Source organism: Arachis ipaensis, chromosome B10 (genome assembly GCF_000816755.2).
Source record: "Arachis ipaensis cultivar K30076 chromosome B10, Araip1.1, whole genome shotgun sequence".
NCBI classification, from domain to species: Eukaryota; Viridiplantae; Streptophyta; class Magnoliopsida; order Fabales; family Fabaceae; genus Arachis; species Arachis ipaensis.
The window spans coordinates 20,630,744-20,646,269 of NC_029794.2; the positions used below are offsets into that span (position 1 = coordinate 20,630,744).

At 36.1% G+C, this 15,526-nt stretch overlaps 1 protein-coding gene and 1 long non-coding RNA gene across 2 annotated transcripts in view; both read left to right on the top strand.

The window, feature by feature from the left end:
- Positions 408-6,187, top strand: LOC107622754. Its single transcript, XR_001616261.2, has 3 exons — positions 408-418; positions 3,422-3,423; positions 5,937-6,187. It is a non-coding gene; the product is annotated as an uncharacterized LOC107622754 (long non-coding RNA).
- LOC110267909 overlaps positions 12,737-15,526 on the top strand; it is a 40,025-nt gene continuing 37,235 nt past the window's right edge. Inside the window, exons 1-2 of the mRNA XM_021113764.1 lie at positions 12,737-13,154; positions 13,291-13,392. Of these exons, the coding sequence (XP_020969423.1) occupies positions 13,107-13,154; positions 13,291-13,392 (150 nt within the window). The 5' untranslated portion in view covers positions 12,737-13,106. The remainder of the gene's footprint in view (positions 13,155-13,290; positions 13,393-15,526) is intronic.

The window sequence follows — 15,526 nt, forward strand, 5'->3', positions numbered from 1 at the left end:
ACACGTAAATTGGATTTGATGTCTTCAAGTTAGGTGCACCCCACATCCAAGTTAGGCGCAGCACTCAAGCATTCCACGCCATTCCTCACTGCACCATTCAAGTTAGGCGCAGCCCTTTGCCAAATTAGGCGTGGACATTAATGAGACAAGTGGTCCCCATTCGTCCTCAAGGCTCACATGGATGGTTTACTTTTAATTTTGATTAAACTGTATTTTTATTTTAAAATAGGAAAAGATATTATTGAGTTTTAGTAAATATATTTTACATTAATTAGGATTAGATATAAAAGGGAAAAGAATCATCCCTTTTGGGCTCTTCTCCTCTCTTCTCTTCTACCAGACTCCGCAATTTACAGTTTTTCTCTCTGAACCATGAGCAACTAAACCTCCATTGTTAAGGTTAGGAGCTCTGTCTATTGTATGGATTGATACTATTACTTTTCTATTTTAATTCATGTATTGATTTCTATTTTAAGAATTGTTTTCGTTCTTTATCTTATGAATTTAGGTGGAACGAAAGTATGACCCTTGTTCTAATTGAGTTCTTGTATAACTTGGAAAAGCTCTTTACTTAAACAACAGCATAAAAACAATTTCTCCTAAATTTCTAATTATCTGGACTTAACGGGATACATGACATATAATCCTCTTATATTTAGGTAATTAGGGTTTCTGTGGCATATAAACTAGAATTGAACTTCACCCTCTAATTGGAATAAAGTGACCAAGAAATTGGCAGTTGATGAAAGTTAGAGGAGACTAAAAAGGTCTAAGGAATTAGGGTTTAGTCACATATAGTTTGCCATGAATTGAATCTTGCACGATTAAAGTAGTTAATAAGAAAAGTCAATCCGGAAGATAGATATCTCTGAAACCTTAACTGTTTTCTCCATATATATTTCACCTCAATTTACTGCTTGTTTTCTGATTCTCTAAATTACTGTTTGATGCATTTGAACTCTCAACACTCTTTTCTGTTTGTCTAACTAAGTAAATCATGCAATCATTGTTGCTTAGTCCATCAATCCTCGTGGGATCGACCCTCATTCACTTGAGGTACTACTTGGTACGACCCGGTGCACTTGCCGGTTAGTTTTTGGGTTATAAATTTCGCACCAAATTTTTGGCGCCGTTGCCAGAGATTGGCTGTGATTGACAACTATTAGTTGTTTGATTGCTTAGATTAGGCGTTTTAGCTTTAAATTTATTTAATTTTGCACCTTAATTTTCGAATTTTTCTAGCTTTATTTTTCCTTAATTTCTGAAATTATGTTTGGTGTTACCTAGTTAATTTTATTTTAAGTTTTCTGGTTAATTTTCCTTAAAAATTTCGAAATTTTTAGCTTGGTTTTTTATCATTATTTTCAAAAATTTTTAGCATTAAGTACTAAGTGTTTTATTTTATTATTTTATACAGGTTATCTCACTAGGAATTCACTACACTCTTATGTAGAGAGTGCCATCTTTTCTTGTCTTCTGTCTGTTTATGAGCAGGAACAGAGACAAGAAACCTCTTATAGACTTTGATTCTGAACCTGAAAGGACTTTGAGACGGCATTTGCAACAAGCTAGACTTTACAAAGCTAGTAAAGCTCTTGAAAGGGAAGCTGCAAAGTCCACTATGGATCACAATCGTGATGTGAATGCCAATATGGCAAATCTGAATGAGAATGAGCAGCCCAGAAGAGTGCTTGGCTCTTACACTGCTCCCAATGCATATCTTTATGGAAAAAATATTGTAGTGCCTCCTATAGCTGTAAACAATTTTGAACTGAAGTCTCAACTTGTCACTCTTGTGCAACAAAATTGTTAGTATCATGAACTCCCTCAAGAAGACCCAAATCAGTTTATTTCTAATTTCCTGCAGATTTGTGACACTGTGAAGACTAATGGAGTGAATCCTGAGGTGTACAAATTCATGCTCTCCCCATTTGCTGTGAGGGATAGAGGAAAGCTGTGGTTAGATTCTCAACCCAAAGAGAGTTTGGATACTTGGGATAAGGTTGTCATTGGCTTTTTGACTAAATTTTTCCCACCACAAAAGATGACTAAGCTAAGGGTGGAGGTTTAGACCTTCAGACAAAAGGATGGTGAGACCCTTTATGAAGCCTGGGAGAGATTCAAGCTACTGACTAGGAAATATCCTCCAGACATGTTCTCCAAATGGACTCAACTGGATATCTTTTATGAGGGCTTGTGTGAAATATCCAATATGTGTTTAGATAATTTTGCAGGTGGTTCTTTGCATATAAAGAAGACACCAGAAGAGACTACTGAGCTTATTGAGTTGGTTGTCAACAACCAATATTTATATTCATCTAACAGGAATCCTGTGAACTCTGTGACCCCTCAGAAGAAAGGTTTTTTAGAAGTAGAAGCTATTGATGCTTTTCTTGCTCAGAATAAAATTTTGTCTCAGCAAATGAATCTAATTACTCAACAATTGAGTGGGATGCAGGTTTCAGCTATCCACACTCAGAATGCACCTCAAAAAGCCTCTTATGACATGACTGGCAAGGTGAGAATTATGATTATGCTCAATCTTCTACTGAACAAGTCAATTACATGGGAAATGCTCCTAGAAATCCCAATAATGATCTATATTCTAAGACCTATAATCAAGGGTGGAGAAATTACCCAAATTTTGGGTAGAGAGACCAACCTCAAAGATCCCAGAATTTTAACAATAATTCTCAGTGCGGTTTTTAGTAGAACAATCAAAATAACCGTCAGTTTTAGTCTCATCAACAACATCCACCTCAGCAGGCAAATTCTCAGCCCTAGAAGAACATTGACTGGGAGACAAAAATGAATAATTTTATGCAGGAAACTACATCTTCCATTAGAAATTTGGAGGTGCAAATTGGCCAATTGAGCAAGCAAATACCTGAGAGGTTTCCATGTACATTTCCTGGTGATACAATGGTGAACCCAAGAGAAGATTGCAAGTCTATTCAATTGAGGAGTGGTAAAGTAGCTAGTTCTGAGACTAAGGTCAATGAGGAGATAGTTGAAAAAGAAGCTCCAAAGGAGAAGAAGGAAGAAGTGGAGCACGCCCCTCCAAAGTGTGCAGACAACCTATTCCCAGATTTTCTTGACACTCATCCTACATTACTCAAGGCTCCTGAGTACAAGCTTAAAATGCCATATCCTCAGAGACTTCAGAAGGCTTCCAAGGACAAGCAATTTTTTAGATTTTTAGAAGTCTTCAAGAAGCTACAGATCAACATTTCTTTTGCTGAAATTTTTGAGCAAATGCCTTTCTATGCTAAATTCATGAAGGAATTATTGACTAACAAGAGGAACTGGAAGGAACAAGAGACAGTGGTGTTAACTAAGGAATGCAGTGCTATTATTCAACATAACCTTCCTGAGAAGATGCAAGATCCAGAGAGCTTTATAATTCCTTGCACCATTAGAGATGTCACTATTCAGAGGGCTTTGTGTGATCTTGGAGCTAGCATCAATCTCATGCCACTTTCAGTGATGAAAAAACTCCAAATTGAGGAGGTAAAACCCACTCGTATCTCTCTTCAACTTGCTGATCTCTCTATTAAATTTTCTGTGGGTGTTGTTGAGGATTTACTTGTGAAAGTAGGGCCATTTATTTTTCCTACTGATTTTGTTATATTAGATATGGAAGAGGATACAAAGTCCTCTATTATTCTTGGTAGACCCTTTTTAGCTACAGGTAGAGCTTTGATTGATGCGCAAAAGGGTGAATTAACCCTGAGGGTTAATGAAGAACATGTGGTCCTTAATGTATTTGAAGCCCTCAAACACCCTAATGATTCTGAAGGATGTATGAGAGTTAATGTTGTTGAACCACTTGTTCAAGAGGTACTGGAAGCTGAGGTACTTGATGATATTTTGGATCCTCTTTCTGAGTATGAATTACTTGAGATTGATGATTCACCACCCCAGAAAAACCTGGTTCACATGCCTGAGAGGGAGAAAGAGGTTCCCAAGCTTGAGCTAAAACATTTGCCTCTTTCTCTGAAATATATGTTCTTGGGTGAAAATGATTCATATCCAGTGATTATTAGCTCTTCCTTGAAGCCTGGAGAGGAAGTGGCGCTTATTACAGTGCTCAGAAGCCGTAAAATAGCTCTTGGGCGGACCATTGGTGATTTAAAGGAGATTAGTCTAACCAAGTGTATACACAAAATCCTTCTTGAAGATGATGCTAAACCAGTTGTGCAACCACAGCGGAGACTTAATCCAACTATGAAAAAGGTGGTCCAAAAAGAGGTAATGAAACTATGGGAAGCCGACATTATATATCCTATTTCTGACAGCCCTTGGGTGAGTCTTGTGCAGGTAATTCCCAAGAAAGAAGGGATGACAGTGATCAAGAATGAAAAGAATGAGCTAATTCCTACAAGAATCGTCACAGGATGGAGAATGTGCATAGATTACAGGAGGCTCAACACTGCTACAAGGAAGTATCACACCTTCCATTTCGTTCATCAACAATTCATACTCAAAACATAATTCATTCTTTTCTAAATAAAGCAAACTCAAAACATAATCCTTTTCTTAATAATTTAAAATCAAATTATATAATCCTTAAAAATCCAAACCTTTCTAAATAACCACTTCAAACAAAACCTCCTATTTTCCTAAAAATTTCGGCAGCATCTCCTCTAAAACTTGGACTTTTGTCACCTCTCAAGGATCCCAACCACCAAACTAAACACCTCTCAATCATTCAAATCATGCCTAGTATCAAATTATTTCAAAATCAAACCAATTTCAATATTAAATCTTTTTTTTAAACCAACAAACTCCATCAGTAAACTGTTTATATAATCAAATCACGCATTTCTCAACCAATCCATTCAATGCAATTTCACAAACCCGCCATCAACCCTTAACACATCAACAATCATCATTATTTTATACTCATCAAAGTTATAATTCAACACATACAAATTCATTTATCCTTTATACACACACCACATATCATATACACAATCCATCAATAATTCATTCAGTTCATTCCTATCTTAAGGTCTTCTAGCCTAAGTTTTCATGTGACATTAAATATTAACTACGAGAAACCAAAACTATACCTTAGCCGATTCCTCCCTAAGCTCGAAACACCTTAAAAACCTCTTCTTTCACAAGCTCCAAGCCTTCAAACATCAATTTCTCAAACCTAATTACCCGGATTTCGTTCCAAACTGCCCGATTAAACTCCAAATCAACTAGAACACAATCTATTTCACACGATATCACTATAATCATCATAGAGTTTACTAATCTAATGACTCACAAGGTTTTAACAGTTTCTTACCTTACCCATGGATCTATTGGACAAAACCCAATAATTATCCGCTGTTAGAGTTCACCTAAACCATCAAAATAATTCAATTCTTCAATACCCAAACCCTAAAATCACAAAATTGAGGAGAGGGAGAACTGGAAGAGAAATTCTAATTTTTTACCACTTTGTTTGGATAGAATTGAAGAGAATTTTGAGACAAACACGTGGCCGCTGGCGACTCGTCAATCGGAGCTCTAGATTGAAAGTTACAAGGATTTAAAATGTTAGACGAGGGTTTGGGGTTTCCCTTTCCAATTTGACGTCCTTCACCCTCTCGTTCATCTGAAGCATGAAAAATGAAGTCAAGATGGCTGGATGTTGGTCTTTATATATGGGCCTTGGGTCCGGTCCAATTGGTTCGGCCCGTTGGCCCAATTTTGAGCCAAAATCTTTAAAATTAGTGTGAAAATTTATATTTTAATTATTTCTACTTCATTAAAATATAAAATTTAATTTTCTAATTTTGTCGATTAATAATTAATTTATCCGTTAATTATTTACTAATTACTTAGGTTTTACATGATCGGCTCGCCGATATTAACCACCATTTTCAAAGGAGTTGGGTCATCAATCTCGTAAGGTTCCTGACCGTTTGTCCTATCATCAGACTTGATGTGGCCTCTTGGCTTAGTCTTGACCACAACCACCCAACTAGACTTGCATGAACCCAGATAAGGCAAATAGTATACCTGTCATGCATTTTGAGGTAGAATAAAAGGATCGTAGTGCCTATATTTCCATGTTACATTAACTTCAGTGATATCATAGTCCTTGTGCATTCGTGTTCCTTGTCATAAACTTGGATTGTACCATTCACATTTAAACATGTACACTTTGTATGTAGTACGACAGAAATATTCTAATTCAATAATGTTGTGCAATACAACCAACCAATCCGAATGACCCCACTTGAATCCCACGAATCCAAACTCTAGTGTTTTCTATTTTATTTCCAATCAACCACCGTAAAGAATAGAATCAATATCCATCAACATTGCATATCAGGTAGCTAGTGCCCTTATTCATTGGGCCCTAACTAAATACAACTAGTTCTGAATTTATTGTGTCAGTTTGATACATGCTGATGTATTCTCTGAACTAATGTGAAAAATTATTCAATGAGATATAAGGATTTGCCTCTTGGAAGAACTTATATGATGGAATAGGAAAAAGAAATTTTAATTAGATTAAGAAGTTAGTATCTTATTGATTGTAATATTTACAAAGACTTAAAAAACTCACATGAGGTAGGGTGAAATTTGGTCACAGTTAAGTAACACATGTGGATGTGCGGCATCGATTTCTTTCTGCTTTAACCAGTAGCCACTGCCTGCACCCATTGCATCTCCTTTCAGAGCAAAAATTGGATATGTTGTTCCACTTGACGAGGATTCTCCCCTCTAATTGTTCTTTGAAACCTTTGTTCTGCGTAGCTCAACATGAGGTTGAAAATAGAATGAGCAAAACGCGGATGTTTCCTTAGCTAGGAATGTTTCACAAATGCTACCATCAATCCGAGCTCTGTTCTTCATGGTATGCTTGAATGAACCAATCATCCTCTCAAATGGGTACATCCACCGAAATTGGATTGGCCCACATAGTATTACTTCGTACAGTAGGTTGATTGCCAAGTGTTCCATAATGTCAAAAAAGGATGGAGGGAATATCCTCTCTAACTTACAAAGTATGATGAGATTGTTCTTATCCATGACTGTGAGATTGTTAATGCTAAGTTTTGTAGCACATAACTACTATAAAATAGGCGGATATTAACGGCAAAAAATTAGCGTCTGTAGTCGAACTCACCATAAATTGGCAGAATCACGACAGAAGTGAGGTGCAGTTTGGCAGCAGCTGCAAAACTGCCCCAAGCTCATGGCTGTTCAGTAAAAATCACTGCAAATTTGGGTATATATAGTCAAGATTCAGCAGATTATCTTATCTTCTTTGCGCGAACAGGAGCGGGAGCAGAGGTGCGAAACAAACCTCAAAGCGCAAATCCTTGTCGACGTGTAGCACCGTCTGTCAGTACCAGTTGCATCGCGCTTTTTCGTGCTAGTGGGTCCACCACTGACTGCTCTCTCCTCCCTCTGGTTCCATTCCTAGGTCTGTCCCTCTTCTTGGTTCAGATTATTGGTATCTAAAAAATCTCCGTTTCAATTTAGTTCAGTTTTTTTTTGTTTCAGATTTCAATTTGGTTCACATTATACTTTTTCTTCTTGATTTGGTTTCAATTTACTCTGTTGGTTTGTTTTTGTTCTTGCCAAGAACACACGACAAAAGGTGGTGAAGCAAAATCCCAATCTTAGGTTTGGTAATCCCTTTTTCAATTTGGTTCAGTTTTTTCTTTGGTTTTACTTTTCAATTTAGTACAGATTAATCTTTTTCTTCTTGATTTGAGTTCAATTTACTCTTTTGTTTTGTTCTTGCCAAGAACATAGGTCAAAAGGGGTGAAGCAAAATCCAATCCAGCAAGACGCGCCGGTACCACTGTGAAGACCTACGACTACAATGCACTGCACCTCTATTTTGGATCTTTCTTATCTGGTAAGTGTATTCTTCATTGATTCTGCCTTTACTTTCTCAATTTGGGGGTAGAATTAACTTTCTTCAACTTGGATTCTGTTTCGAAGTGCTATGCATTAATGGAAATATATATAGTATCATGGATTCTATATTATCAATTCCTTATTTTGTTTACTTATGGATTTCATTATTTCAACTTCCTTTGAACTCATGTACATGGTTAAGGGAAGAAAAAGAAAAAAAATACATAAAAGAAAACAAAATAGAACCAAAAAACAGAACTAAAAAAATGGATGAATCTTGTGTAGGAAGTTAAGCTAAAAGAAGTTAGTTGGTGAATTAGATAGCTTTAATTTGTATCCTGAGACCCCAAAGATTGCTTTAATTGTTATAGTGTGTATATAATTAGAATTATATTACATAATAATGCATGACAAAAGGAAGCAATTCATTTTTACCAAATCTAGTTCTTATTGATTAACTTACACACACCATTAAATAATCTTATTATCATAATCTTATTTTTAATATGCTACAAAAAGCCAGCAACTTGATTTAGACTGTAGTAATTGGTGGTCCTACAATTTATTGTTGACATATTACTTGACAAGATTTGATTATTTATTAAGTTCTTTAACTATACACGGCTGGACAAATCATTCCATCCAACTGAGTTATAAACAACAAACGCTGAACTTTATATTCAATTCATTAAGGGGGTTACTTGGATTAGATCCATGTTAAAATATAAATCTAAAAAAGCTTGTACGATTAATGGAACAATACTAAAATGTCAACAGCTCCTACATGAAACTAACCTAGATTTTTAAAAAATTAAATGGTAATAATAATAATAATGATGATGATGATGATGATTAAGAGGTGCAAGATCCATGATTAAGAGGTGCAAGAGCCACTATGAATTTGAAAGGCAAGGGAGGAGTTGATATTGTATAATGATATAAGCCTAACCATTTTAAGTTATTAATCACTTCAAGCTGTTGACTAACTTGTACTGTTTTGCAATTATATGCTGATTCCATGAGATATGTACTTTCTTATCTTGATTTGCCGGGTGCTGCCATGTCCTTGGATTTCCCTTTAGTGTTTGATTTTACCATTATATCATTTATATACTATACGTTGATATATCTGTTGATATATATATATTCTACCTATGACCGTACTATGTTTCTAATTAAGAACAAAGATGATTTAAACGACTTCTTTCTTAAAATATGTTAGATCCTCTCCTGCTTTTGTTATTCAATTTTTGCTATAACTTTTTTCATTATTTACCCGAATATGTATATGTCGAAGAATCTGATCTAATAAACCCGCTTTAGGTGGTTGTCTAACTATCCTGCTTCGTCTGTTGCTTTGTCTATGATTTTGTTTAATTATTTAATAACAGTACAAAAAATATAAATTTGGTGATATTGAGTGTCTAAATACTAATTAATTACTGTTGGTTGCTTGAGTTTACTCTATTATGCTTATACATAAAATAATGATTACTATGCTTAGTTGGGAATTGAGGTTTAAGTTAATAAACCACTAGAAATACAATAGACACTATTTGCTTATGATGAGATCTTAGTTGAATATTTGCTCTTTTTTTAGTTAGAGTGTTTAAACTATAATGTATGTTAGAAGCTAGGAAAAATTAATTTAAGAGGGGTTTATCTGACATTGAACCTTAAAACATGTATTCAACTCAAATAAATTTCTTGCTAATGCATCATTCGATGGGATGATACATTGTCCATGTCCTTCGTGTGCATCCGTATTTTCCAAACTAGAGAGGATGCCTACGATCATTTGCTGATAAAACCTTTTTCCCTAAATTATACTACAGCGAGAAACGCATAGTAGAGAGCTCTAATGATAGACAAGAAGTAGAACCCTATCGAAACCTCAAGGATCCAATGCGCGACATGGTCTACGAGGCATTCAACTTCCCAAGAGTGATCGGCGATGAAGAATACTCAATCAATGAACATTCTGGAAGGGGTGCAGAAGAGTTACCGTATCTATATAGCAAACCTAGTCGTGAGGCCTATAATCTTCATGACCTGCTTGAAGATGGAGAGCAAGAATTGTATCCGGGATGCTCAAAATTCTTGAAGCTTCCTTTTTTGGTGAGGCTATACCATATAAAGTGCATGTACGGGGTGAGTGACAAGGCCTTTGGAATGATACTAGGGCTATATGGGGATGCCTTTAAGCATGCAAATATTCTGACTTCGTTGCAGATGCCAAGAGGATCATAAGAAAGCTCAGTATTGCATACAAGAAGATAGATGCATGTCCGAATGACTGTATGCTATACATGGGAGCGACCAAGAACTGTCTAAGTGCAAGCGATGCGGGACATCGAGAAGGAAGCAAAAGACTAAGAAGAATTCCGTTGTAAGGATTAACGTGGTTGTTAAGAAGAACGGGAAAATGTAGGTGGCAAAGATTCTTCCTTACTTTCCGCTTGTTCCACGACTGAAGCAGTTGTTCATGTCCAATAAGACACCCGTTGACATGTTGAGTCATAAGAAAGGTCCTAAATCTGGCGGTCTTTTAGGCATCCAAGGGACGGTGAGACATGGAAGGCATTTGATAGAAGATATATTGAATTTAGTAGCGATCCGCACAGCATTTGCTTAGCCTTAGTGAGTGATGGCTTTAATCCTTTTGGAAACCTTAGCTCAAAATACTCAATCTGGCCTGTGATTCTTATCCCGTACAACTTACCTCCCTGGGATTGCATGAATCCCAGCTATTTTATGCTCTCTATGATTATTCCCAGTCCTAAAATGCATGAGAATGATATAGATGTTTATCTACAGCCCTTGATAGATGAGTTGAAACAGCTATGGGATGGTGTTGAAACATACGACGCTAACAAGAAAAAACATTCAAGATGTATGCTACATTGATATGGACAATCAGTGATTTTTTAGAGTTGGACAACTTATCTGAGTGGAATACGTATGCTGACCTACGTGCAACTTGGATGCTGAGACGACTTACCTGGAGTCAGAAATGGTGTTTCATAGGTCATCGGTGCTTTCTGAGTCAAGGCCACAAATTTAGGCAGAACCAGGTTAGATTTGATGGTAAGGTAGAGGAAAGAGGTCCCCCTGTCAAATTGTCTGGTGGAGATATTTTGAGAGAGTTAGAGAATGTGCATGTCAAGCTTGGCAAGGTACAAATGGTTGTTGGGAAAAGAGCACGCGGACAAGAATCTGTAGTGCAAGATGAGTCTTCTTGGAAAAAGAGGAGTATATTCTTTGAACTCCCATATTGGAAGAATAATTTATTATGTTACAACCTTGACATGATGCACATAGAGAAGAATGTGTGCAATAACATAGTTTACACCATAATGGACGAGAATGGTAAATCTAAGGATCACCTTAAAGCTCGAAAAGACCTCCATCTAATGAAAATCAGGCATGATCTCTGGCCACAGGTAGGTGGAAAGTATCCCACTATGGTCTTTTCCATGTCGCCTTCAGAGAAGGATGTCTTTCTTAGGACTATCAAGAATGTGGTCTTTCCAAATGGTTACTCGAGCAACATTTCTCGCTGTGTTGACTTACAATAGCGAAAGTTATTAAGCTTGATAATTCATGACTGTCACATTCTAATGGAACATCTACTGCTAATTGCATCAAGGAATGTATTGCCTACCTTGGTGTCAGTTGTCTTGGCAGATTTCTCATCATTTTTTCGACGATTATGCAGTAAATCCATAGACTCTCAATAACTTTCTCTCCTTCAGGATCATGTGGTTCATAGTCTTTGTCGCATGGAGATAATTTTCCCACCATATTTCTTCACAGTCATGGTACACTTAACTGTGCATCTGGTCAAAGAGGTACGCCTTGATTGCTAATATTCCAATAGCCTTAACATAATAAGACACATGTATTACTCATAAAAGTGCCTATGTTATCTCAAGTAGTATGTGCGTAATAGGGAAAAACCAAAAGGCTCAATTGCAAAGAGCTACTTATCCGATGAGATTCTCACATTCTATTCAAGATACTTGGATAATGTTGAGAGTAGGATCAATCGATCAATGCATGTTGAAGATCGACCGAGTGAAGTTGTGACTAATGGAATGGCAACCATGTTTCCATTAATTGGTAGGGCGGTAGGGGCTGTGACATTTATTAATCTTACACCAACTGACAGACTTCAAGTACATAGTCACGTATTGGTCAATTGTAGAGAAATTCCTGGAGTAAGTGCGGTTGTTTTTGTGGTCTATGATGTGCGCAAAGGCATTTCTTTTGATAGTTTGACATTAAATCTGTGTGATATACCAGGTGATTTTAGGGCCAGCACAAAGAGAAAGCTACAAAGTAAAACAAGATCCCAAGCTCACATTGATAGGGTTGTCCATAGAGGATTTTCTGAATGGTTCAAGCATGAGGTGAATCTTTTACATGCCTAATCAATTTGATTTATTAGGTAGTATCTTGCTTTTTGTATCCCAACTGAGAAAACATGTAATTGTTCCCTACAGATACCATTGAGAAGCACAAAGCACTCAAGAGAATTGCAGTGGCTTGCATCTGGCCCCAATATCCAGGCTAGACGCTTTAAGGCGTACAACATCAATGGCTTTAGGTATCTTGCTTTGTGTATCTCCAACCAAGTTTGACTGGGTTGTTTGAGTGTAATTTCGAAGGTTTGTCATTGATAAGGGATAGCAATTTGAAAGAACCCACCACTGATGCCATTGATACTTGCGAAGAGGCTGCAGATTTGTAAATGTATTTAGTCCCCAGTATAGGATATTACACTATTACTCATTGTACAGTCTAGCTAAGAGATACATATTTGCAATTTTATATTTTAGCAACTAGCATCAGGTAGAAGTTAGAAAATGCAAAGACTTGAATACTATATTACTCATAAGTGACATGTGATTCACCTAGAAAGTGATATTAATAATCTATTATAACTTAGACTTGTTTAATTTGTCTTTTTTTAACCTAGTGCAGCTGGAGATATATCTTGAGTGATGTGTATACTTAAAGTTATTTTGCTTATTGTTTTATGATGGAACTTATTAGGGAAATTGGAAGAGAGGGACTTCTTTCTTTGCGACACTAGCTTCTCATTTTCCAAGGCAATAGAGCAAGCAGCTCCGTTCTCTTTGCTGGAGCACTCCACATCATTCGCAAGTGACTTATGGTTCAACAAGTTGCCTATTAACTCATGGCTGAATGCATTCACTGCGCACATGCATATAGGTGAGACTATTAATAAAGTGCCTGGATCAATTATGAAGGTACTCTCATATGTCTGATAGCAAAAAGGTTCTTTTACTTTTTCGAAAGGCAACAGTAATATTAGTGGTTTTATTATCCTGTAAACAAACAACACAGCCAAAGTGATTAGATTTATTGAGTCTCTCAACATTGTAGGAATTGACTCAATTCGAACCAAAGTACTACAAGAAATTTGGCTTTGGGTTCATAACAAGTACAGACAAGAGACTATCACACCAAATATTAGAGAAGGTGAAGGTAAAATTTGGATTTATGTACCAAGTATATGATTTATCAAGAACAAAATATTTTAATTTATTATAGAGTATTGGATTAGAAGTATATTTTGCTGCATCTAGTTCCAAAACCTCTTCGGATCTTGGTTTGGTATGAGTTTATACCAATTTGAATAATTAGTTTGTGTCTTTGATCTTTTTCAACCCAAAGACTTCTCTTTTTTATTTCTAATTGCTATATTATATTTGTTATTTTATAAAAAACTAAGAATTTTATAATAGATGTAGATGGATGTTTTTATGTTTGAAGAAAAGTAAGCTATTAATACTCTTTTTTTTTTCGTTTAGAAAAAAAATTCTTTTTATATATTACTTGATGAACTTCATTTTATTGATTGAATTATATACGATCACATCATCCACATAGTTGATTTATAAAGTAACTGATTCCATCATCAAGTGTGTGCTTGATTGTTAGTTGATCATTCTTACGAAGAGTACAGTTTATACAGAGTGTATGTGTGCGACAGTGCTAGAACCCAGAAATCATTAGTAAGAATAAAAAAAAATAAAAAATAAAAATAAAAGTCATTGTGTTGGAGCTCTCCACATGGGAAATAGAACTAAAATATGATCATTATTATTATTGATTCGGTTTTTGCAATATTATTACTTCTTTTATCTGCGGGTTTTTAATCATTTAAAATCATGGTGATTTAAAACTTGGCAGCCACTAGGGATGGCAACGGGTCCCCATGGGAGCGGGGACATGCCCCCCGCCCCCTGCCCCCAATATCTGTCCCCGTCTCTGCCCCGTCCCCGCGACGGGTAGCAGGGACTCTATATCCACCGGGGACCTGGGTCTCCGCGGATATCCGCGAATTTTTGTAAAAAATAATAAAAATTGAAAAAAAATGAAATAAAAGGTAAAAAATATTAAAAAAACAAAGATAATCCCCAATTGTCATTACAAACATAATTTTTATTGTCTTTAAAGACTTAAATAGCAATAACCAACAAACATAAACATCCAAACAATATGCATAAAACAACCAAATATTCCATAAACAATTAAACATATCTATAAACAACCAAACAAAGTTCATCACATTGTAAAAACATAATTCTAAATCCTCCTTTTCATTCTTAGTGATGGTAGATTTCGATTTACTTGAATCCTACATAAAAAAGAAAACAATTTAGAGTTAAAATCGTATAATAACTCAACAAATGCTTCAAAATCAAAATCAAAATTCCATAATTAGATTCAGTATAATCATAAACACAAATGCTTTAAAGTCAAAATAAAACAAAGAAAATAAAATAAAAATAAATTAGAAAAATTTCTTAATCAGAATTAGAATAATCATAAACATAAATGCTTCAAAATCAAAATAATAAAAAAAATTCATAAATAGAATATGCATAATCAGAAACACAATGCTTCAAAATCAAAATAAAACTTTCATAATCAGAATCAACATAATCAATCAGCATAATCATAAACACAAATTCTTCAAAATAAAAAAAAATAAAAAAAATTTCATAAACAGAATCTGCATAATCATAAACACAATGCTTCAAAATCAGAATAAAAATTTCATAATCAGAATCATCATAATCATAAACACAAATGCTTCAACATCAAAATAAATAAGAAAAATTTCATAATCAGAATCAGGCAAATGCTTCACAATGAAAATAAACAATGAAAATCAGAGTTCTGTGACTTACTCGAGGAGAAAAGGCAATGGCCGGCGAAGAGGCGATGACCGGCGAAGGCGCGACGACTGGTGACGAGGGGATGAACTGCGAATGCGTGATGACCGACGAACTCGCAACAACGGGAAGACGCGACGGCAAAGATGACTGACTCCCTATTGGCTGTTGCGGTGTGTATGACAGTGACGCGTGACCTGACTGCGTGAGAGACTGAGAGGTGGCGGTGAGGGACTGAGGTGTGGGAAGTAGCGGTGAAGGACTGAGGGGTTAGGAGGTGGCGGTTGGCGGTGGTGATGGTGAGACCGTGCTGTTGAGCCGCCGTTCACGTGTCTGAGAGGACAGGGGCAGGGGGAGGTTTGAGTTTGAGGGACTTCAGATTTGAGTTTGTGAATTGTGAGTTGTTAGTGCGGCTAGGGTTTTTAGTTTCCCTCATA